At 42.7% G+C, this 26,189-nt stretch overlaps 1 protein-coding gene across 5 annotated transcripts in view; it reads left to right on the plus strand.

Moving 5' to 3' along the window:
* Nucleotides 1-26,189, plus strand: part of LOC132815087 (receptor-type tyrosine-protein phosphatase mu-like) — an 888,844-nt gene that overhangs the window by 856,915 nt on the left and 5,740 nt on the right. For all 5 annotated transcript variants that reach the window (XM_060823829.1, XM_060823832.1, XM_060823830.1 and 2 more), the window contains 4 exons: nt 2,671-2,844; nt 5,031-5,162; nt 22,145-22,270; nt 24,373-24,536. In XM_060823829.1, coding sequence (XP_060679812.1) covers nt 2,671-2,844; nt 5,031-5,162; nt 22,145-22,270; nt 24,373-24,536 — 596 coding nt within the window. The remainder of the gene's footprint in view (nt 1-2,670; nt 2,845-5,030; nt 5,163-22,144; nt 22,271-24,372; nt 24,537-26,189) is intronic.

The raw sequence follows: 26,189 nt of genomic DNA on the forward strand, positions 1-26,189 counted from the left end.
GACACCAACAGTGCTATTGATAAGGAGTTCCATGTCCATAAAGATCATACGGCCATAAGAGAGAGGAGCAGAAGTTGGGCCATTCAGGCCATCGAGTCTGCTCTGCCATTCAATTATGACTGAAAAGTTTCTCAACACCATTCACCCACTTTCTCCCTGTAGCCCTTAATCTCCTTGATACACAAGAATCTATCTATCTCAGCCTTAAATATATTCAATGACCTGGCCTCCGCAGCCTTCTATGGCAATGAATTCCACAGATTCACCACACTCTGGCTGAAGAAGTTTCTTGTTATCTCTAGTCTAAAAGATCTTCCCTTTACTCTAAAGCTGTGCCTTCGGGTCCTACTCTCTACTACCAATGGAAACATCTTCCCAACATCTGTCCAGGCTATTCCATATTCTGTAAGTTTCAATTTGAGCCACCCCTCATCCTTCTAAACCCCATCAAATATAGTCCCACAGTCCTCAAACATTACTCATATGCTAAGCTTTTCATTCCTGGGACCATTATTATGAACTTCCTCTGAACACGCTCCAAGGCCAGTACATTCTTCCTGAGATATGAGGCACAAATCTGCCACAATATTCCAAATGTGGTCTGACCAGAGCCTTATGGAGCCTCAGAAGTATATCATTGTTTTTATATTCAAGTCTTCTCAAAATAAATGCCATCATTGCATTTGCTTTCCTTACTACTGACTCAACCTGCAAGCTTACCTTGATAGAATCCTGGACTGGAACTCCCAAGTCTCTCTGCACTTCAGATTTCTGAATTTTCTCTTCATTTAGAAAATAGTCCATGAGTCTATTCTTCCTACCAAAGTGCATAACCGCACACTTTCCCATGTTGTACTGCATCTGCCACTTCTTTGCCCAGTCTCCTAACCTGTCCAAATCTTTCAGCAGCCTCCCCACCTCCTCAATGCTACCTGTCCCTCTACCTATCTTTGTATTATCTGCAAATGTAGCCAGAATGCCATCAGTTCCTTCATCTAGATCATTAATGTATAAAGTGAAAAAATGCAGTTCCAACTCTGAGCCTTGTGGAACACCATTTATCACTGGATAGCACCGTAAGAAGGACCATTTTGTCCCAATTCTCTGCTTTCTGCCAGATAGACAATCTTATATCCATGCTAGTACCTTACCTCTAACACCATGGGCCATTATCTTACTCAGGTTCAAATCCTGGTCAAAACAAATCCACATCCTCAATGTTGATTGAATTTGCTTCACTTACCAAAAAGCCAGTGTGGGCATTGGGGTGCAGGGAAACTTTGGGGTGGTGGTGAGGGAACTGTTGCTGATAGAGAAGTGAGGTGATTTTAAAGCTCTACAATGTCAGTTAATAGACAGAAGTATATTTGCATCATCTTGCATTCATCACCAAACTAGAACAAGAACCAAATAACCTTGATATGATTAAATAGGGTGAGAGAAATCACAAACTCATTTAGTTCTTGGGGTTATCTAATAGAATCCAATACATCATTGAAGGTGACACTTTTAGATCCAAAATGGGTGGCACTTGTTTCAGGTTTTCTCACAATGAATCACAATCTTGTTCACGCCACTAATGGGCAAAGGAAGCAGGGCCATGTGTCATATACCAGAGATGAAGAGCCAATGCCATGGTATGAGAGAATGCAATTTCCAATCTGAGCATAGTCTCCAAACTGGGAATGCCGATGACAGGTATCTCCATCGAGGAGGAATTAACTATCGGGTTGGACCTATCGATCCGATTTTTGTTTTAAATTCATCCACAGGATGTGGGCGTCACTGGATGGGCCAACGTTTGTTGTTGATCCCCTGTTGCCCAGAGGGCAATTAAGAGTCAATCACATTGTTGTGGGTCTGGAATCACATGTAGGCCAGACCAGGTAAGGAAGGCAGACTTCATTCCTAAAGGGAAGTTAGTGAAACAGGTGGGATTTTCCTGACTATGGACAATAGTTTGATAGTCATCATTAGACTCTTATTTCCATATTATTATTGAATTCAAATTCCATCAACTGCTGGGGTGGGATTCGAACTCAGGTCCGCAGAACATTTCCTGGATCTCTGGATTAATAATCTAACAATAATACCACTTGGCCATTGCCTCCCCTTTAATCCCTCTGATTTGTTCTGCTGGATCTACTCAATCACTCATCGAACAGGAAGCTCTCAAAAGCTTGTATGGGTGAAATGGGCCAGTCAAGGATATTGTGGTGAGCAGGTGAGGTGGGTGTATAGGGGGGCTGGTGGGTGAGCAACAGTAACCCTGACATACGCGCACATATCTTTCAGTAAATGGTTATTGGTGGTAAAAACAAACATAGAAAGGAAAATTCAAGGTGAAAAGTGGAAATACTTTTAAAACTAATTCTGTGGTAGCAGTGGAGAAGTTAACAATTAGACAGATTAACATGTGAGGGTCTGGATAAATACACAGTTCAAGTCCCATATTTGTGATGTAAACCACAATAATAATTTGGTGATATTTATGAATTTGGTGCCCTGAAACAAGAGGCTTTGCCTCTAAGAGGTCATTTGCCTTTTGAATCAGTTGGATAGAGTCTACAGCAAGGCAACCTCTCAAACAAGGGAATAGGGTCAAAGGGTGAAAGGGGCTCCTCTCAGGCCATATTCTTGTGTCAAATGTTTGTCATTTATCTTCCTAAGACTCTTAACATGGTGACCCCAAACCTACGAGTGGAGGACTGCAGTATAGCACTTCTACCACGAAACCATGAGAAGAATCGATGCATGGATGTCCTCCCACCAGACAGATGCCTCCCATTCCTGATCACAATAGATGGCGAAAGTAGCAACTACATCAACGCTGCCCTAATGGATGTAAGTAGCTGTTGTTCTTTCCAATAATGAGATCTACAAGGAGCCTCAAGACAATGCATTTTCTGTTTTCTACTTCCCACTTACTTTTTTATTTTTTCCATTTCTTCAATGTTTAGTTGATCATTTTAAAGATAATATATTAAATACATCTCATCACTCATAACATATAACATCAGTGGAGTATAAATTAAAATGTCATGGATACAAATCCTATGTTTTAAACAATATGGTATGGTAGAAATTGTTGGTTTACCACAGGCATGGCTACAGCTGAGCCATGTGGATCACACGCAATGATTTCAATAAAATACGATACAATTAAACATATTTCTCAAAAATCTTCTATCATTCAGTATGAACCTTTCTAATCTTTCTTTGTCACCAAAATTTGCATTTAGACCATGGATCTGCCAGAGTCAAAACACCTTATTAGCTTTTTGTTTTTTTGTCTGGAGCTTTTTAGAAACATTCACCCAGTGAGACCCTACAGATGTGTCACCATTGCCCGTCTGAACTACAGCAAGGAGCTCCTGTCCATTCTTGTGCTATGTCTTGTTGCACCTGCTCTTCATTGGTTGAGTTTCCTCTGCCGGCCTGCAGCAACAATCTTTTACTTTGTTCTTTAGTGGGATGGAGGCTTCCAGCATTCGGTGTCCAACACAAAAATATTAAAAAATGGCAAAATACTGTTGATGCTGGAAATCTGAAACAAATGCAGAGCATGCTGAAGCAACTCAGCAAGTCTGTCAGGGTCTGTGGAAGACAGTTAACATTTCAAGTTCAGTATGACTTCTTAAGCTCTGAAGCTGAATCATAAAACATTATCTCTGTTTCTGTCTCCACAGATCCTGACAGACTTGCTGAGTTTCTACAGCGGGCTCTGTGTTTATTTCCTAATTGATTGAATTTAAATTCTATTGGTTGCTGTGTCAGGCAGGAAAATGTTGTTCAGACCACGTCAGATCTGCCATAATATTACGAACCATCTATAAATGCTCAATGGGCTGAATGACTTGATCCCACTCCTAATTTGTATCTTTTTTTACATCCTCCCAGAAATTAGCCTGGGCTAACCTGGCTCTTTGTATCATTAGTGCAGTGACATTACCATTCCTTCACCCAGCATCCCATATTCTGATTGCTCAAGCTGACCACATTAACTGCTTCTTCCTCCAGCCCTTGTTGCTAATTATACAGCACTGTGTGGTGGTGCTATAGTTCAAGCAACCCATAAAGCATCTACTGAATGCCATCTAGTTGCTTTGACTAGTCCTTTGTCCTGTGGAAAATGGACATCTCATCTTTATGAAGGGAAAGAATAGAGAAAATGATCGATTAGAAACATTTGCCCAAACCCATTGGCTGGCGGGTTGTAAGCAGTAGTAGGACACAGAGTATGCAATTTGTAATTCAGCACATAGCAAGTTTTCAGTCATAAGCAGGGATGTGTGCCAGTTGGGGGCAGCCACATATCTGTGAGAGGGGAAGAGGCAATTTGAAAATCAGAGGCAGAGGATGAACCGACTCCAGCTTTTACTATGTGCTGTGTTCAACTGGCAGTGTCTGTTAGACCTCCTGGCTAGTGTCTAAATCATGACATGTATGAATTTGAGAAAGTAAGGAGGGAAAGATCACTGAAAAATGAGGAGGGCTGTTCAAATTCTCTGTCCTGCCCAGCCTAGCCTGATGCTGTCCTCATTTCACATTCACACACAGACACACTCAAGCATAATCACGCATGCTCACCATCATACATACCATACATGTGGGCACATGCACATACCATCGCATATACATACACCCATAGGCAGACTCATACTTCCCAGTAGGTGCCACTGGACTGAAACCAGGAAATGTTTGGTTTGCAGGAGTATGCTATTCCTGACATCTCAACTGTTGACTCAGCTGGGATTAACAAACGTAACAGAGGAACGAAGCTGAACTTTCCTGGTTTTTGTGACTCACTGCCACACCACATAAGTGATTCATCTACTCAGCCATTTGGGAAAGTATGGTTTTTTTTGGCAGTATTGACGAATGAAAACAATGGAAACATTGGGTCAACATTGAGAGACGTTGTCAGGGTACCAGCAGCTACTTGCAGGCTTGGGGTCCCTCTGACAATATGTGCAGCGAGGAAAGAAAAAGCCTGTTGTATCATCCTCTCTCTTATTTCCCACTTACAGAGTTACAAGCAACCTTCAGCTTTCATTGTTACTCAACATCCCTTACCGAACACTGTGAAGGACTTCTGGAGGCTCGTGTTAGACTACCACTGTACTTCAATCGTCATGCTCAATGATATGGACCCTGCACAGGTAGGTGTAAACATAAGACTAATAAGAATTGGGAAACATGTTGGGAAATATCCAGCAGATCTGACAGTAACTTTGGAGAGAGAAACACTTCAGGTTGAGTGCGTTTCAGATTTACAAGCAGGGTTGTTTCTAGTTTGTTTGCTTTGGATAGAGGATTGGTTAGTTAAGAGGAAGCAGGCAGTAGGAATCAATGGGTCACTTCCACATTAGCAAGCTGTAACCACAGGGATCAGTGCTAGAGCCTCAGCAATTTATGACGTATATCAATAACTTGGATGCAGTCACTAATAACTCAAAGATGCAAAGGAAAGTAAATTGTAAGAGCATAGAAATATGCAATGGGATGTAGATAGGTTTCAGTGAGAGGAGAAAAATTTGGTAGGTGGAACACAATGTTGTGAAGTGAGAATTTGTCGACATTGGCAAAAAGAATAAAAAAACGGCAACCAAACCATTTGAGCAAAGAGAAATTGCACAGCTCTGTGCTACATACTTGGATATCTGGTGTATGAATCACTAAAGCTAGTTTCTGGGTACAGAGGAAGGAAGGAAAATTGAATGTCAATGTTTGTTGCAAAGGAAATCTAGTATAAAAGTGGGGATGTTATGCTACAGTTATATAAAACATTGATGAAACCACATCAGGAGTACTGCGTCCAATTTTGTTCTTTTTATTTAAGAAGGGAAATGATTGCATTAGGAGCAGTTCAAGTAAGGTTCACTTCACTGATTTAAAAATAAGTGGTCTCCCACTTAAGACAGAGATGAGGAACAATTTTTTTTTCTTTAGACTGTCATTAATCCTTCCCAGGCAGTGGTGGTGGCTGGTTTAGGTAGATTCTTGACTAACAATGAAATAAAAAGGTATCCAGGTATACAGAACAGTAGAGTTGAGGCCACAATCAGATAAGCCACGATGATCTTGTCAATTGGCCGATCAGGTTTGAAGGACTGAATAGTCTACGCCTAAGTTGTATGTGCAGGAAGAATGCAGCAAGGCTTTTTGTGGGAAGAATCTGTTAGACTGTGAAGTTTATATATGAACAGACCAACTCAGAACAGCAGCAGGCTGCAAGGCTCTGTCAATTAGTGAGGTCTAATTATACCACATTCCCAACTACCCCAAATAACCTTTCACCCCCTTACCTTGCTTAACAAGAATCCAGCACCACTCTAATCAGGAATCTATCTACCTCTACCTTAAAAATATTCAGAGACTCTGCTTCCACTATCCTCTGAGAAACAGAGTTTCAAAGACTCATGACCCTCTGTGAGAAAAAATACTGTATCAAATTTTGTAACAATGCCCCCTCATTTTTATGATTTGGAGATGCTGGTGTTGGACTGGGGTGTACAAAGTTAAAAATCACACAACACCAGGTTATAGTCCAACAGGTTTAATTGGAAGCACACTAGCTTTCGGAGCGACACTCCTTCACCCGATGAAGGAGTGTCGCTCCGAAAGCTAGTGTGCTTCCAATTAAACCTGTTGGACTATAACCTGGTGTTGTGTGATTTTTAACTCTCATTTTTAAATAGTGACCCCTCATTCTAGATTCTCCCACAAGAGGAAACATTCTTTCTACATCCACCCAATCAAACATCCTCAGCATTTTCAATGTTTCAATCAAGTCACTCCTTGCTTTTCCAACATCACTCTGAGCACGTTGAAAAGAAAATATCTACCCATTGTGTAAAGACCTATTTTCCAGAAACTTGCTCAAACAAAAGAGAATGTTGGAAAGAAGTTGAATTTCTCCCAACTCTTCATCAAAGTAAGTGCAAGAGGAAAAATAATAAATTCTCACACCTATTATGTGCCTTCCGATTTCTTTTCCTGAAAGAAAATTAATGTAATCACAAAAAGCAAGGTTTTCATGGGATGAAAAACATACATTGAAGTCAACATTGAAGGACTGTAATGGACCTTCTTTAAGGGCACTTTGTTTAAACCCTTCATCGAATGTTTTCTTTGACCAATGGCATTTTATTACTGACATGAGGTGCAGGCATTTGGCTCTTCAAATTGAAATCAGGGTGAGAGTTTGAAAAGCAAAAGAATTATACTCATGTAACAGGTTAGACTCTTCCGAATTGTGCAAGCTTGATTTTCCTTTAGAATTTATTCACCTTGGGATACTCATTAATAAAGCTTTCTCCTGCTGGCATGAAATGGTGATAAGTGAGATGGGCAATGGGGATTGAACAGAAAATGGGGGATTAAAAGACTCAAGTAAAAGGAAGTGACAGATTTACTGACAGTTAAGCCTTTTTACAAGATCTTAGTTCTTTGGGAACAGGTTATTGTCACAGCTGTTGTCAGGTCTGCAAAGTAGACATTTAGAGAGGTGAATAAACTCCTACTCTTTCGTTCTAATTGATTAGAATCTATGTGTCTGTTTAAACAAACAAGCAACATTATGCTTTACATTTTTCTCCATCAATATTTTATCCCATGTGAATATTTATTGTAATATTGAGAGCTGCTAGTGCACATTACTCATTGGCTGCTGCTTAGTTTATTTGTGATGAAAACTGAAAACATTGGAAATACTTAGCAAATCTGACAGGATCTGTGACTACAGAAGCAGAATTAATGGCAGGGATGTTACCAGGCCCTGGGAAGAGGGTTTGGAAACATAGGAAATAAGAGCAGGCAGAGGTCATTTAGCCTCTTGTGCCTGGTGCACCATTCATTAGGTTATGGCTGATCTTAGACCTCAACGCCATTTTCTGCACTATCTCCATACCCCTTGAAATCCCTAATCTGTGGAAATCCATTCATCTGTGTCTTGAATCAATTTCAAGGACTGAGGCTGGGAGTGAGCATGAATCAAAAATCAGTTACCCAATATGGTCCTAGTTTCTGCCACTTTTTCCAGGAGCAGTTTCTGTGTGACGAACCCCAGCAGCAAACAGGAGCCAGTCAATAGCAATTCCAGGTTGCACATGTTATCTCACCGTGTCTTACCAAACTTGCCTCGTTAATTCACGATACATTCCATTCCGACCTTAAATTCACCTGGACTATCTCTGACACCTCCCTCCCCTTCCTGGACTTTTTCTCCATCAACGGGGACTGACTCAACACTGACATTTTCTACAACCCACCGACTCCCACAGCTACCTGGATTACACCCCCTCCCACCCTGCCTCTTACAAAAATGCTATCCCTTATTCCCAATTTCTCTGCCTCCGCCGCATCTGCTCCCAGGAGGACCAGTTTCACCACAGAACGCACTAGATGGCCTCCTTCTTTAAAGACCGCAATTTCCCCTTCCGTGTGGTTGATGATGCTCTCCAGCAGATCTTCCCGCACCTCTGCCCTCGAACCCCACCCCTCCAACCGCAACAAGGACAGAATTCCCCCGATCCTCACCTTCCACCCTACCAACCTTGGTATACATCGCATCATCCTCTGCCATTTCTGCCACCTACAAATGGACTCCACCACCAGAGATATATTTCCCTCCCCACCCCTATCTGCTTTCCATAAAGACCGTTCCCTCCATGACTACCTGGTCAGGTCCATGCCCCCCCAACAACCCACTGTCCCCTCCCACCACCTTCCCCTGCCACTGCAAGAATTGCAAAACCTGCACCCATGCCTCCCCCCGCGCCTCCGTCCAAGGCCCAAAGGAGTCTACCACATCCATCAAAGTTTCACCTTCACTTCCTTACATGTCAATTACTGTATCTGTTGCTCCCATTGCGGTCTCCTTATATTGGGAAGACAGGGCACCTACTCACAGAGCACTTCAGATAACATCTCTGTGACACCTGAACCAATCAACCCTGGAGCTGAACAATTCAACTCCCCCTCCCACTCCGCCAAGGAAATGCAGATCCTGGGCCTCCTCCATCATCATTCCCTTACCACTCAATGCCTGGACGAAGAACGCCCCATCTTCCGCCTCGGGACCCTCCAACCCTATGGCATTAACGTGGATTTCACCAGTTTCCTCATTTCCCCTCCCGCCACCTTATCCCAGTTCCAAGCTTCCAGCTCAGCACTGCCCTCATGATCTGACCCACCTGTCCACCTTCCTTCTCACCTATTCGCTCCACCCTCCATTCTGACCTATCACCTTCACCCTCACCTCCACCCATCTATTGCACCTCAGCTACCTTCCCCCCAGCCCTACCCTCTCCCATTTATCTCTCCACCCTGAGGTTCCCAGCTTCATTTCTGATGAAGGGCTTTTGCTCGAAATGTTGGTTTTCCTGCTCCTCGGATGCATCCTGACCTGCTGTGCTTTTCCAGCACCACACTCTCGTCTCTAATGTCCAGCACCTGCAGTCCTCACTTTCGCCTTGTTACTTACCCATCATGCCACTATGGCAGCTCTTATGTCTAATTTCCACCACATCTTACCACACACCATTCCCAGAGCAGCTCGCCATGTGGCTATGCTGGAATTCACCAATATCGCTTATATCCGTTCCATCTTTAAAAGCCTATTGTGTACCCAGACAAGTTGGACTACTAAGGTACCCACCTCCCATCAGGACTCATGTTCTACCACTCTCACTATTGCCTGAAATACCTTCCCCCCTTTGTGTCACCCATCACAACTCCTATCAACATCACTTGGGTCACCTTCCCACCTGCATCAGCAATAATAGCATTGCCACCCATTTTCATCTTCCATTATACCTGCCTCTCCCTCATACGAGGAGCAAAATAATTGACGCTAGAGCAGAAAGAGCCAAGACAGATGGTGTACTAGCTGTCACATGGCTCCTCACCTCTAATGAGGGGAGCATCCTGACCCTGACCACCCCAACACAGGCCTGGACAGGTATCGGAGGCTGCTGTTGACGTACCTTGCTTGGAATCACAGAACACAGGTTATCTCCCTAGAGTTGACTGAGAACTGCAATAAAAAGAGACTAGTATCGATGGCTGAGGGGGAAAGGTGCAAAAAAGGCATAAAAAAGCAAGTTTATATAATTCAACTAGATGGGCTCAGAGTGAGTGAGCACTATCAAAGAAAACAAACAGGCCAGAAATACCCACTCTAACCTGTCCCCTTCTGAAATTGCTGCACTTCACTCCCTTAGGTCCAACACTTAACTTTATTATCAAACCAGCTCACAAAGTTGGTGCTGTTGTAGTCTGGCATTCTGATCTTTACTTTGTGGAGGTTCAGTGCCTATTCTCAGATAGTCCTTCCTTTCATCCCCAGGCCATGACTCCACATCGGAACATTACCTCTGGAGATCTCCTCCACTGCCTCCAACCTTATGGTCTCCCAACTCCGGACAGCCTACTTCTACCTTCTTCCCAAAATGCACAAACTAGACTGCCCCAGTGAGTCCATTGTATCAGCTTGTTCCTGCTCCACTGAGCTCATTTCCTTCTACACTGACTCCATCCTCAGTCCACTTGTTCAGATCCTACCCATCTACATCCGCGATTCCTCTGATGCCCTCCACCATATTGACATTTTCCAGTTCCCTGGATCTAACTGCATCCTGTTTACCATGGATGTCCAATCCCTCTATAACCCCATTCCCTACCAGGATGGTATGAGAACTCACGGTTTCTTCCTTGACTAGACGTCTGCACAATCCCCATCCTCCACCACTGTCTTCTGCCTGGCTGAACTTGTTTTCTCACTGAACAATTTCTCCTTTCATTCATCTAACTTCTGCCAAATCCAAGAATAGCTATGGGCACCGCATGGGTCCCAAATATGCCCTGCTGCTTTATGGGATATGTGGAACCATCCTTGTTCCAGTCTTACACTGGCCCGTTCCCACAACCCTTCCTTCGGTACACTAGTGACTGTCTTGAGAGCCACTTCATGCTGCCGTCAGGACCTTGAAAACTTCATTCATTTTGCCTCCAATTTTCACCCCTCTGTGACTTTCACATCATTCATTTCAGACATTTCCCTTTCTTTCGTTGACCTCTCGGTCTCCATTTTGTTGAATAAACTGTCCACTGCAATCCACTACAAAGCCACTGACTCCCATAGCTACCTTCACTATGCTCTTCACATCTCATGACTTACATCACATTCTCACAGTTGCTTCTCTTACGTCATATCTGTTTGAATGATGCCACCTTCAAAAACAACGCTGCTGATATGGCTTGCTTCCTCCACAACCGTGATTTCCCACCCACCATAGTTGACAGGGCCCTCAACCACAGCCGACCTATCACCCGTGCTTCTGCCCTTGTCCCTTCCCATCACTCATAACAGAGTGATCAGGTTCCCCTTGTCCTCACTTTTCATCCCACTAGCTCCATTCAAAGGATCATCCTCTGCCATTTCAGGAAACGTCACCACCAAGTACACCTTTCCCTCTCTACTCGTGTCTGCACTTTTCAGGGATTGTTCCCTCCAGGACACCCTAGTCCATTTCACAACCACTAACACCATCCCCTTCTCTACAGCACCTTCCTATGTAATGACAGATGGTGCAATACCTGCCCCTTCACCTCCTCTCTGCTCATCATCCAAGTGACTGAACAGTCTTTCCAGGTGAAGCAGCATGTCACCTGTACCTCTTATAATCTTGTGTATTGTATTCACTATACCCTGGGTAGCCTATTCTACATTAAGAAACCAAATACAGACTGGGGTGATTGTTTTGCAGAACACCTCTTGTCTTTGTGCAAGCAGGATCCTGACCATCCCATAGCCAGTCATTTTAACACAGCGTCCTGCTCACATGCCCACATGCCTGTCCTTAGCTTGCTGCTGTGTTCCAGTGAATCACAGCACAAATTGGAAGAACAACATCTCATCTTCAGACTAGGCACTTTCCAGCTTTCTGGACTTAATACTGAGTTCAACATCTTTAAAGTGTGAACCAACCCCCATTCCTTCCCTTTCTTGTTATCATGTCCTTCCCCACCCCGCCATTCCACTCAGGTCTGGCAGGAGACACACCACTGTTTCTGCCATTCTCACATTCCAGTCACTTAATCTGAACTACCAACATCTTTTCTTCATCAGCACCTTACACCCACTACTTCAACCCCCACCCCTCCCAAACTATAGCATAAATGCTGTCCCCTACACACTTCACTTCAACTCTGATGAAGAGTCATCTAGACTCAAAACGCAAGCTTGCTCTCTCTCCATGGATGCTGTCTCACCCACTGTGATCTCCAGCATTTGTTGTTTTCAGGCCAGAGATACAGCCTGATCTGGTTCATGAGCTAGGTGTGTGTCTCTGAATGCACAGTACTCTTTTTGCAGCATTACTATCAGAATTCCTGTTAGTGTGCAGAAGCGTACTGTAAGTGGTTTAGAGAGATGCATGAGGATTCTTAGATGCTGACATGTTAGATGCCAACGTCCATGTAAATAGGATATTAGTGCCCATGGAGCATGCCCTAAGTCATTGGTGCCCAGTCTCTAACATGGAGGTCGTTCAAAGCAAGTGGTAAGCTGAATCCATCAGGCTCTGGTTTTATTGTTGAGTTTTCCTGATGTTAAGCTTGTTTGGTGAGTTTGGTAAGATGGAAGGTTGAATATTAATGAGATGGCTTGGCCTGTTAACATGACATTCAACATCCAATAATCAGTTGGCAATTTGCTGCTGCTTAGTGAGAATCTCCTTAGGCCACTTTTGAAAAATAGAAACGCTAGAGTGAGTTAATCTTGACGTCAATATTGGTCTTGCTGTACTTATTCCCCAATTCTGTCACAGCCAACACCACTCAGACCCCTTTATGATTTTGCCCTATGTCTGGAAAATTCAACCCAATTCTATCGGTCTCTCAGCCAAACATTCTGTCCTTTCTTTGAGGACGAATTAAAAATAATTAGCATGTTTTCCATCCTCCTATTCACACAATCATTGAATTTCTAATTTCTTTTCAACTTTATTTGTCTTACGATAAATTCATTCACAAATATCATTCGCTTTGGTGCACAGCTGCAATCCCTGAAAGAAGATCCATACTGGCCCAACCCGTGTTGTATATCTTAAAGTGGAGTGCCAATAAAACCAGTTGATTTCAAATTGCAGTGGGATTTTTTAATTGGTTGTTTGATATGTGTCTATGACTATTATGTCTTTCCACATTTGTTGTGTGCTACAGAGTGCTCATATTGTTCAGAAGGTTTTAATCAGGGCAAAAAGATTCTTAGAGGACGGGGTAATTGAATCCACTGGCCCAAACCTTAATTTGCCTGATGTATATAAGACATAGGAGCAGAAATAAGCCATTCAGCCCATCAAGTCTGTTCTACTATCAATGAGATCATGGCTGATCTGGTAATCCTCAAATCCACATTCCTATCATTTACCCATAGCAATTGATTCACTTACTGATTTAATCTCTGTCTACCTCAGTCTTAATATATTTAACAATCCAGCCTTGAAAGCCCTCTGTAGTAAAGAATTCCACAATTTCGCTACCCCCTGAGAGAAGCAGAAATTCCACCTCATCTCTGTTTTAAATGGGCAGATTTTATCCTGAGATTATGCCCTGTACTCCTATACTCTCTCAGAAGGGGGGAAAATACCTCTCCATGTCCACCTTTACAAGTCTAAAGTGAATCTTGTATGTTTCACAAAAACGTAAGAACTAGGAGCAGGAGTAGGCCATCTGCCCATTGAGCCTGCCATGCCATTCAATAAGATCATGGCTGATCTTTTCAAGAACTCAGCTCCACTCACCTGCCTGCTTACCATAACCCTTAATTCCTTTACTGTTCTAATATCTATCAATAAGGTCTCCTTTCATTCTTCTGAAGTCCAATATGTAGAGGCCCAACCTATTAAATCTCTCCTCATAAGACAGTCCCTCTATACATAATATAGAGCTGAAAATGTGTTGCTGGAAAAGCGCAGCAGGTCAGGCAGCATCCAAGGAACAGGAGATTTGTTGTTTCGGGCATAAGCCCTTCTTCAGGAATGAGGAAAATGTGTCCAGCAGGCTAAGATAAAAGGTAGGGAGGAGGGACTTGGGGTAGGGGCGTTGGAGATGCGATAGGTGGAAGGAGGTCAAGGTGAGGGTGATAGGCCGGAGTGGGGTGGGGGCGGAGAGGTCAGGAAGAAGATTGCAGGTTAGGAAGGCGGTGCTGAGTTCGAGGGATTTGACTGAGACAAGGTGGGGGGAGGGGAAATGAGGAAACTGAAGAAATCTGAGAAAAGTGAACCTTCTCTGAATTGTCTCCAATTCCAGTATATCTTTCCCTTAGATAAGAGGCCCAAAACTGTTCACAATATTCCAGCTGTGATCTATCTAGTGTTTTGTATAATTTTAGCAAGAATTCCCATTTGTTCTGACTGGTGACCCTACTCCCAAAAGCACCCTTATCCTGCATTACAAATGTCGAGACAATATTTTTTCTGGAATTGTTCAAAGTCCGTCAGTTTACATTTGCCACTAACACGTCAGCTGGAGATTGAAAGTAACCCCCTCCCACTCCTCCCCACACCCCTCCCTCCTGGGAGGACAGAGATTTACAATTTAGCTGATCAGTTATTAAGAAGTTAACTGCTGGGGAAATGTGAGACACAGATAAAAGAGCAAATTTCGACAGGTAGTAAATATCAATGAAAATTCAACCATTCATCAATTAACAGCAGGGGTAGCTACAATGATTTAAACGCATCCAGATTTTGCACTATGATACATACAATGATTTCAGATGTTTATTCATGAACCATCAGTTATTTTTTCTCTATCATTCTCTACAGATCAAACTTATTTACTTAGCCTCTTGTAAAACTGAAATAGAATCAATTATTTTTAGACCATTAACTTGTCTCTCTGCAAAGTATACTTTAAAGGTTTTTGAGCATGAGGACTGAGAATATAAAAGTTAAAAGCAGGGTAGCTTCTCATGCCTGCTCCACCAATCAATACAATCATGGCTTGTCTTCAGCTTCAATTCCACTTTCCCAGTCCACCACCTAAACCATTGACTGTGTCTATACTTCCCACTGCCTTGGGAAAGCAACCAATATAATCAAAGACCCCTCCCACCCCAGCTATACTCTCTTGCACCCTCTTCCTTTGGGCAAAACATATAAAGCTTGAATACATTTAGAAATAGATTGAAGAACAACTTCTTTCTTGTTATTGTCAAAATTTGAACAGATTCTCTCAGATGTTAATTCTGATCTCTCCCTCTCTGCACCCTCTCAGCAGCTGTAAAACTATAATCTGTACTCTGTTCTGCTACCCTGATGCACTTTGTGTGGTACAATCGGCCTGTATAGCACACAAAACAGTACTTTTCACTGTATCTTGGTACAACAATCAAGCAATGTCAGTGGACTAATAGAGTAGACGAGTTTTTAATTGTAGAGTAAAAAATGAGGTCTGCAGATGCTGGAGATCACAGCTAAAGTGTGTTGCTGGTCAAAGCACAGCAGGCCAGGCAGCATCTCAGGAATAGAGAATTCGACGTTTCGAGCATAAGCCCTTCATCAGGAGTTTTTAATTGTCATTTCTACCATATACAACTGATACAGTAAAAACGAGACATTGTTCTTCCAATACCAAGGGTGCTACATGGACAGCACAAACTGCACAATTATGCATGGCATAAAGTGTAAGAGAAGTGCAAAACACGCAAGTTACAGCATAATAGATGAATGATAATAATAGACATTTTTCTAGCAACAATTTGAAGTCATGCAAAGAATTTCAGATGGGAAAGAGTCCAATCAAACTGTGTGAAAGAGCCTGATGGCTTGAAGGAAGAAACAGTCTGGCTGTGAGAGATCGAGTGCTCCGGTATCTTCTGCAAGATGGCAGGAGGGAGAAGAGTTTGAGTGAGGGTATATGGGATCGTCCACGATGCTCTTAGTCTTTTGGTTGCAGCATGTGGTGTAAATTTCTGTAATGGAGGGAAGAGAGAGCCCAATGATCTTCTCAGCTGTCTTCACTATCCATTGTAGGGTCTTACGATCCCAGACAGTGCAATTCCCAAACCAGGCAGTGATGCAGCAGCTCAAGGTGCTCTCAATGAACCCTCTGTAGAATGTGGGGAGGATGGGGGAGGGGGTTGGGGGGGTTGGGGGGTGGACTTTCCTCAGCCTGCACAGAAAGTAGAGATGCTGCTGGGCTTTCTTGGCAATGGAGCTTGTGTTGGGAGACCAGGTGAGATTCTCTGTCAGGTGAATCTCAATCTCAATGGGGAGCTGTTGACGTCCAGCAGAGAGTAGTCACTCCGTGCCCTCCTGAAGTTAACAACCATCTCCTTCAACTTGTCCATGTTCAGAGACAGGTAACCTCAGGTAAACATTCTCAGAGCATCGGTTCAAATGCTACTGTGGTAGCTGATGAAATTTGAATCCAATAAAGTCTGAAATGGTAAGATGGTCACCAATGATGATGATGTAGCCATTGTTATAAAACCCATCTGGTTCACTAAACAAAAGTGAGGACTGCAGGTGCTGAAGATTAGAGTGGAGAGTATGGTGCTGGAAAAGCACAGCAGGTCAGGCAGCATCCGAGGAGCAGGAAAACCAACATTTCAGGCAAATTTTATTGTCACATAAGAATCTACGCAAGCTCTGTTGTTCTCCTGCTGGCATTTATTCACTTGTCAGATTCACATTGATAACTTCCGAGGCTTTTGCCCAAAACGTTGATTTTCCTGCTCCTCAGATGCTGTCTGACAGGCTGTGCTTTTCCAGCACCACCCTCTCGACTGGTTCACTAAACCCCTTTAGGGAAGGAAATCTGTCATCATTACCTGCTCTGACCTACATATGACTAGATCCACAACAATCTAGTTGATTGTTGTGGTTCTGTTCGCCGAGCTAGGAATCTGTGTTGCAGACGTTTTGTCCCCTGTCTAGGTGACATCTTCAGTGCTTGGGAGCCTCCTGTGAATCTAGTTGATTCTTAACTGCACTCTGGGCATGAGTCAACCAGATGAATGATAAATGTTAATGTACCCAATGACTTCCATGTTCCATGAATGAATTAAAAAATTCTAATGATTGACAACTTTTTAAGTGAAGATATCCTTATTTCAGTCTTAAATGATCATCCCTCTACCCTGATACTATGTTGCAGATTTCCCCATTAGGGAAGCAACCTCACAATATCTATCATCTCAAGTGCCTTCAGAATTTTATACGTTTTAATGAGATCACCTCTTATTCTTCAGTAGTCTGGAAAATTATCTCTAACTTACTCAGTCTCTCATCATAGGGAAACCAATCACCAAGGGGAACAAACTAATGAACCATTGCTGTACCCTCTCCAATGCAAAGATATCCTTCCTTAAATGTGGCAATGAAAATAGCATTTCTATTCCAGGTGTGGTCTCATGTAAAGCCTTCTACAATAATAATACTTCCTAATTTCCATCCTTCCTTCACACTGGTTCAAAAGCCTGGAATTCTCTCCCTAATGGCACTGTGGGTCTACCTACAGCAAATGGACTGCAGTGGCTCAAAAAGGCAGATGACAACCACCATAAGACCATAAGATACAGGAGCAGAATTAAGCCATTTGACCCAATGAATCTGCTTCATCATTCAACCATGGTTGATACATTTCTCAATCCATTCTCCTACCTTCTCCCAATGACCTTTGATCCCGTTGCCAATCGAGAACCTATTATCTATGTCTTAACTCCATTCAATAACTTGGCCTCCACAGCCTTCTGCAGTAAAGAATTCCACAGATTCATTCCCTGTTGGCTGAAAAACATTCCTACTCATCACAGTTCTGAAGAGTTGTCCCTTCACTCCCTTGCCAAGAGCAGCTAGAGATCGGCAATAATTGTTGGCAAGCCAGCGATGCCTAGGTCTCATGAGTTAATTTTGAAAAATGCCAGGTATGATGTTCCTAATTTCCTTTTACACTCTATTACAAGCAGTGACATTATTTATGTTTGTTGTTTTTGAATTAAGGGCCTTGGTGAGACCTCACTTGGGGTATTCTGTGCAGCTCATCTGAGGAAGAATGTTCTTACAGTGGAGAGAGTGCAGCAAAAGTTTATCAGACTTAGTCTCGAGACAGCAAGACTGACGTATGAGGATAGGTTGGATCAATTAGAATGCTAGTCACTAGACTTCAAAAGGTTGAGGAGGAATGTGATAGAAACCTATAAAATTCTAACATGGCAGCACAGTGGATCAGTGGTTAGCACTGTTGCCTCACAGTGCCAGGGTCCAGGGTTCGATTCCAATCTTGGGCAACTGAGTTTGCACATCCTTCCTGTGTCTGTGTGGGTGTGCTCTGATTTCCTCCCACAGTCCAAAGATGTGCTGGTTAGGAGAATTGACCATGCTTAAATTGTCCATAGTGTTCAGGATGTGTAGGTCTCTTCCAGCACCAATGATCCAGAATCTGGTTTCCAGCATCTGCAGTCATTGCTTTTACCTAGGTGCATTAGTCAGGGCTAAATATATGGTTGGGGAGTAGGTCTGGGTGGGTTACTCTTCGGAGGGTCAGTGTGGACTTGTTGGGCCGAAGGGTCTGTTTCCACACTGTAGGGAATCTAATCTAATCTAATCTAAGGACTAGATAGGGTAAAGTGTAGGAAAGATATTCCCAGTGATGGGCAAGTCCAGCACCAGGAGTCACAATCTGAGAATACATGGCAAACCAGTTAGGTATGAGATGAGGAGAAATTTCTTCACCCAGAGTATGGTGAGCCTGTGGAATTCGCTACCAGGTAAAAGACCAGTCACGGCCAAAATATTGTATGGCATTAAGAATGAGTTGGATAATAATGGCTGGGCCTAAAAGGATCAAAAATATGTGGGGGGAAAACAGGAATAAGCTATTGAGTTGGATAGTCGACCATGATCATAAAGAATGGTGGAGCAGGCTTAAAGGGCCAAATGGTCTACTGGTACTCTTATTTCTTTGTTTCTATTATGAATACCACTTCATGCCTGTGGTGAGATTGAAAGCAAATGTTAGATAGGGAATCTGATGGGGCAAAATCGTTCATGACTTCAGGGAATTTATAGACCACAAACCATAAATGACTGGCATCAGCCTGCTTTTTGCTAACCTTCAGAACCATAACAGACTGAGGTTCATTATGTGTTTTCCTGTAGTCATCATTAGGCCACATCTTTTCCCTGGGGAATTGGTGTACTTGTATACTGACCTCTCATTTCAGGGACTGGGGTCCAGATAGATGGAACAAGTCCCTGCTCTCTAGCTACAACAGTCCTCAAGATTTGTTTTTTTAACTCTGATGAGTTTTTGCAGGAGTCCACTTCAAAGCTCATCACGTGCAGTCAGTGCTAACTAATTAAGTCACTTGTCTAAAATACTGTAGTGTACAAAGGTGGAAATATCCAATTGCACAACATATGGCAAGTTCATATTGCTAAACCTCTTTAAATGGGAGGAAGACATCCAGGGAATTCTACTATTCTGGAATCTTTGTCACTCACCCTGGAGTATGGAGCATTGACAGCAACACAGAAACAGCTGCAAGTGTCTGTGTTTGCATGTGTGCAGTTGGTTAGATGATACTTTTTATGACTTTAGCCTTCCATCCTTCAAACCTTCCCTAAAGTCAGATGGATGCTCTTACCAGCCAGCAATAGACCAGGGTAACGTGACCGTTAAAATTGGTGGCTAGACCCAGAGGCAGCTGTTTCCTTTTAATTCTGGTTACAGTGTCCTTCTTATAACTGCCTGTTGAAGTGGGGGATGTTGTCTCATTTACATCCCAATAGTCCAGTCAAAATCAGAGCTGCCTTCAGTGACAACCTTACTAAGTGAATGGAACAGGGAGGAGAAAGTGAGAATTGCAGACGCTGGAATCAAAGCTGAAAAATGTGTAGCTGGAAAAGCGCAGCAGGTCAGGCAACATTAAAGGAGCAGGAGAATCGACGTTTCGGGCATAAGCCCTTCTTCAGGATTGAGGAGGGTGTGCCAAGCAGGTTAAGATAAAAGGTAGGAAGGAGGGACTTGAGGGAGGGGCATTGGGAATGTGATAGGTAGAAGGAGGTTAAGGTGAGGGTGATAGGCCGGAGAGGGGGTGGAGCAGAGAGGTCGGAAAGAAGATTGCAGGTCAAGAAGGTGGTGCTGAGTCCGAGGGTTGGGACTGAGATAAGGTGGGGGGAGGGGAAATGAGAAAGCTGGAGAAATCTGCATTCATCCCTTGTGGTTGGAGGGTTCCTAGGTGGAAGATGAGGCGCTCTTCCTCCAGGCGTCATGTTACCATGGTCTGGCGAGTCTGTTTGAGAACGTGGCTGAAGAGCTTCAGAGCAGAGGAGATGACCTCGGGGGTGCAGTGAGAGAGGGACTTACTGAGATCCTTGTAGAGGGACGAGGACAGCTTCTTCAAGGAAGGCATCCTTGCAAGAGGATTCGCAGTAGGTTAAAATCAGTCAAGGAGAGGGTTTGGCTGTGGCATAGGGAACATCATTGGATTGTTTAGTGCAATATACCACTCATTGTATTGTCAGTAACTGAACAGATGTATTCACTTTACTCACCATCTCCTCAATCCTTTGAATTTCTTAAATTGAGATTCCATTACCTAAGAGATGATTTGGAAAAGGAAGGGACCTCTCCCTGTGTTGTATCCAACATAGCCTTCCTCAAAAACCCATACCAAAAGCAGATTGATAACCATTCACCCCATTACTATTTATTGAATCTTCAATGTTACATATTGCTATAGTAAAGGGCATTTGAAACAAGTTGTTGCATGTGAAGTCGGATGATGATGTGGCTTTAAAAGAGGTTATTTTGTCCCGGTTTTTTTGAAGAAGAGATACCAAGCCAGCGACTGAGACCACTTGAGTAAACAGCTTGTGAGGACTTGGGTTTTGTTTTAAAAGTGGGAACGATGGAAGCAGCCTGAGTGTGGCTGCCTTTCATAAACGAGACTTTCTAGTTTTAGGTTTAGCTTTAAGCGGAAGCTATTGAGGTCTCAAAGGAGTGTCTCCTGGCTGCTACTCTCTCTGAATTTTCTCATTATGTTCTTTTTCCTCCTAGATTGGGGAACTGCATGTGAGAATCTGTGTCTGAACTGTCCTTTCTGCCAAGGGATGTGTTTATGGGATGTTACTATACAAGATCAGTTAATTAGTAATAGTTACTGTATCTATTATTCTGTCAAGTTATCCAATAAAGTTGTTATTCTCTACTCCTCTATCTTTGGTTGAATGTAAACTAAGGTATTTAAATAAATTACATTTTGCTTAATGTCAAGTAGTTTGACAGTTGCAATTATGACAAAGCTTCTCCTTTAATAAGGCTATGGTGTCCTTGGCTTTTTTTCAGAGAGGTCATAAAAGACACAGACGACGCAAAGTCTGCGGTTGAAGGGTTTCAGGGCCAATTTGTTAATCGCTAACAGATACTGCCTCAGGCAGAAGGCTTTCATGTTTTAAAAAGAACACTTGTACAATGAAAGGAGAGTAGTCCGTTCTCCCAGCTCAGCTTTTCTCTGGTATGATTTAGTTTTTAGCAATAGTGTGAAAAAAAGCTGCTGGACCCAAGAAACAGGTCCAGGCTGGTACTCTCTCACTGACCTCTCTCCTGTAAGATCCTATGTTTGATTTTACCTTATGTGCCAAGGGGTGTTTATGGGGATTGTTGCAAGTATTGGAATAGCATCATTAAGTTGGAATGATCTGTTGGGTTTTCAGATAGGTTAAGTTGTTCGGTGTTCTGTTCTCTTTTGGAAATCCTGTTTTGTTTAAAACTAAGTGGTTTGAGCAGTGGCATCTCTCCTGGACTATCCACTCTACACCTGCTTAAAATAACCAGCAAAGGTAGGGTCTGGGCAACCTTCTTGAAATGTTTTGAGGGGTCTGGCCTATTTCTTAACACATTGCATTGGGAACAGACACTTCACAATTGTGTTTAAAATAAGAAAAGGTTTGGGTCTACACTACCTTCTTAAAATATTTTACGGGTGTCTGATCTGGTCCACAACAGAAGCTCATTGAGATGTTTCTGAAAGCTGTCAAAAGACACTACACATCTGCAAACCGTTTAACAATGCTGATATTAATACTATTTAGCAGATATAAATGCCTCTTGTCTTTTCTCAAACTAGCTGTGCCCCCAGTACTGGCCAGAAAATGGTGTCCATCGGCATGGTCCCCTCCAGGTGGAGTTTGTATCTGCTGACTTGGAGGAAGACATTATCAGCAGAATATTCCGAATTTACAATGCATCCAGGGTAAGAACCTGTGTTCTATTACAGTCTATTGAAATCCTCACAAGCTTTTTCAAATTCGACTTTCCATGTGGTTTTTCTTCCTCGCTTGTAATCAACAGTAGTTCAGAAGTGTAGTGATTGGAACCATGGCCAAGTGGATCTCATTGACTCTGAATTGTTAACCTGGGCAAATCAGGGAGCCCCAGCTGATAGATTTAGACAGGAGATTCAAAAGGTCTCCTCATTCTAGGGAGTGGCCTTGAGTAAAGGGTGAGCTAGTGGTGGGATACCAGACTCTGTGCAGTTACTTCAAGGAGGAACACTATTCAAGATCTTTATATATTAATGTAAAAAGAATGTCAGACTTGTATTCGGTCTGAGAAACCACACATATCAATCATACTGCTGGACATAACTTAAATCCTGAAAATGGGACCATTTTAAAAAGTAACCATACTTTAAACTGAAGGATATATTAAAAATTCCATTATATGGATGAAATGTTTGTTGAAGTGTTATAATTTTGCAACAGGATTATTATCAACACTGAATATACTTATGTTAACAGTTGTTATCAAATGTTTTTAACTGAGCATGAGTTTAAACATCGTGTAATAGAAATGTTCTTCTGATTTAATTTAAAAATCTTAAAAACAGGATGTTTTAAATACTGATGGGTTGAGTGGATGCAACTGACATCTCTTCTCTTGTGCCCACCACATCACCCTGCCTGTCCCCCCAACCATTATTTTAGGTTTGATCAATATTTTATAATGCTTCACTGAACTGATTTAGTTTTTTTGTGTTGCCAATTTCGTAATCATCAACTTATAATATTATATTATTAGATTCCCTACAGTGTGGAAACAGGCCCTTCAGCCCAACCAGTCCACACCAACCCTCCGAAGAGCAACCCACCCAGACGCATTTCCCTTTGACTAATGCACCTAGCACTATGGGCAATTTAGCATGGCCAATTCACCGGACCTGTACATCTTTGGACTGTGGGAGGAAACCGGAGCACCCGGAGGAAACCCACACGGACACGGGGAGAATGTGCAAATTCCATTCACAGACCGTCACCCGAGGCTGGAATCAAACCTGGGACCCTGATGCTATGAGGCAGCAGTACTAACCACTGAGCCACTGTGCCGCCCCCTTTTTTCAGTGGTGGTGGGCCTGAGCCAGTGTTAGATTAGATTAGATTCCCTACAGTGCAGAAACGGGCCCTCCAGCCCAACAAGTCCACACCGACCCTCCGAAGAGTAACCCACCCAGACCCATCTCCCTCAATAAATCCATCAATCTCGAGACTAGCTGTAATAAAGTAACAACATGAATCAGGTGTTATATTAAATTGCTGGGGGTATGGAATGGAGTTCAAAAGAGGACATTTTTGAACACTATTCTGGTCATTGGCTTTGAAAGGTAACAATGTTGGCATGGGGTGGGGTGGGGAATAGGCAACGTAGGAGAACCATAAGATTCTAGGTATTAGAGGGTTACAATCTCAGGAAAATTAAGCTCCTTCACTTTGAGAAAGACATATCCCTTGATTTGTTTATTACATGATGCTGAAATATCAATGATTGTCACCAGTTCAATTGGTTTGTCATCTTATTAATCAAATTAATAATAGATCAGGTTGTTAATGTCCATCTGTCCTCACTCTGATGGAGTGTCCACCTCAATTCTCCATCTCTGGAACTAACACAGAGAACACTGGAGAAACCCAGCAGACCTGGCAGCATCTATGGAGAGAGAAACCATGTTAACAGTTCAAGTCCAGTATGACTTCTTCAGCACCTCCTCTTCTTCCTCATTGGACTTGTTCTCTGTCAAAATGTTCTCTACCATGTAATAAGCACAAGCAAAGAAATTGAGCATGTTCATGACACTTCCAACAAAAGCAATTAGAAAAATGGCAAATGGCCGCACTTTACTTTCAGAAAACATTGACACTTTCTTAATATTGTTTTTAACTTTCAATTATGTCAGAAAAGAAGATTTAATAAGATTATAAATAAGAGTAAATATTAATAAATAAAGTTGAAAAATCTTATTCGGTGATGTCTATTTCCTTTCATGTCTTCCTATTGGCTGATGTGTGTGTGCTCAAACAGCCTCAGGATGGTTACCGAATGGTTCAGCAGTTCCAGTTTCTGGGCTGGCCTATGTACCGTGACAATCCTGTCTCAAAGCGTTCCTTCCTGAAACTCATCAGGCAGGTGGAGAAGTGGCAGGAGGAATATGATGGTGGAGAGGGACGCACCGTTGTACACTGTTTGTAAGTGCGTTTTCTGTTCTCCAGCATGATTCGCATTTTTGTTATGCTTTGATTAGATTTTGGAAGTTCCCCCAAATAAATGGATTCCTATTTTGTGCACCTGGTGTTGATGTGATGGGAAAGGTTGACTTAAAAATGTGGTACAACTAGGATTGAGGAGGTTTACCTGCATTGACTGTCACCTTATGTTGTTGATGTTGTACTCTTCCTTCGCAGTGGAAGGATTGGTAGACAGCCTTAATATTGGAGTATTCCATCCATAGCCATAACAACCTTCATACCAATCAGTAGAGTGATTAGACCGGTATGATGACAGGATTTCAATGAACTTCCATATGAAGTAGCAGGCACGAGGAGAAAAAATTGTTCTCACTTGCCCTTTGAATGTTAACCCAGAATTCAGATTCAGAACTCTTGTCACCAACTTCTGGCCTGTCTGGAGTGAGGTTCAGAAAAGAGACTCAGAGGTGGGAATATAACCAGTGAAAAGAGAAGGTAGATTCTATTATTCCACACAAATAACAGTAGATTTGCACCATATGTTACTGGGAGTTGAATTTGTACAAATCTTGACAATATTGAGTTTGTAAGCCCATGGATAGAATAATAGGTTTGAATACAAACATAATCCCATGGGCAGGTGTTTGTATTTTGAGTCGAGATACTGACACTGGAGTCAGGTACAGGTACCTACATTGATGTTTCCAGAGTTGGCTAATTCCTTGATGGACTTGACATGGTGAATGGATATTGGAGGATGACCAGCACAAAGAGGGGTGGCAGCCTATTGTTGTCAATAAGGGGAGAATGCACTTCTAAAATAAAATTGGCCACAGCTGCCAGCCATCCGGTGAGAAGAGGTATTCTAGGTACATCTCCAGGCAGTTTCCAAAATATCAGATTCCCACAGATCAACTGAAAACATTGTAATTGGCATCTTATCAGTTGCCTTAATTGGCTTCCTAATGGCCTGGAACAGCTGTTCATGGACAGGAAGGCATTTTCACCCTGAATCTGGACTCCAGGAGAATAGCTGTAGAGAGTGAGAATTCCAACCACCATTGCAGACTTAGGTATCTGCTAGCCTCCATTCCTTCTCCACAAAGGCTGCTCCATAATTTCTCACTTTCAGCCAGGTACTGGGTTCACCAGGATCAGAGAGTCAGAGAATCAGCAAACCCTCTTTCTGACTCATACTCTTTGTGACCACAGTTTGCCTTGAGAAGTGCAGGAACACAGAATCATCCTTCCTGCTCCCCCAACGAGGGTCTAGATTTTGACTCTCAGATAAGAAGTTCCTCTTTAATTCTGTTCTAAAGAGTCTTCCCTTTACTCTTAGGTTGTGACCTTGGGTCCTAGTCTCTCCGATCAATGGAAACATCTTCCCAATATCCACTTTGTCCAAGTCATTCAGTATTCTGTAAGTTTCAATTAGATCCCTCCCCCATTCTTCCAAACTCCATCAAGTAAAGTCCCAGAGTCCTCAAATGCTCCTCATGTGTTAAGCCTTTCATTTTTGGGATCATTCTCGTGAACCTCCACTGGTCTCACTCCAGGGCCAACACAGCCTTCCTGAGATAGGATTACTCAAAAAATTCAAAATGTGGTCTGACCAGAGCTTTATAAAGCCTCAGAAGTGCATCCGTGCTTTTA

The sequence above is a fragment of the Hemiscyllium ocellatum genome, chromosome 4, assembly GCF_020745735.1.
Source record: "Hemiscyllium ocellatum isolate sHemOce1 chromosome 4, sHemOce1.pat.X.cur, whole genome shotgun sequence".
In the NCBI taxonomy this organism is placed as follows: domain Eukaryota; kingdom Metazoa; phylum Chordata; class Chondrichthyes; order Orectolobiformes; family Hemiscylliidae; genus Hemiscyllium; species Hemiscyllium ocellatum.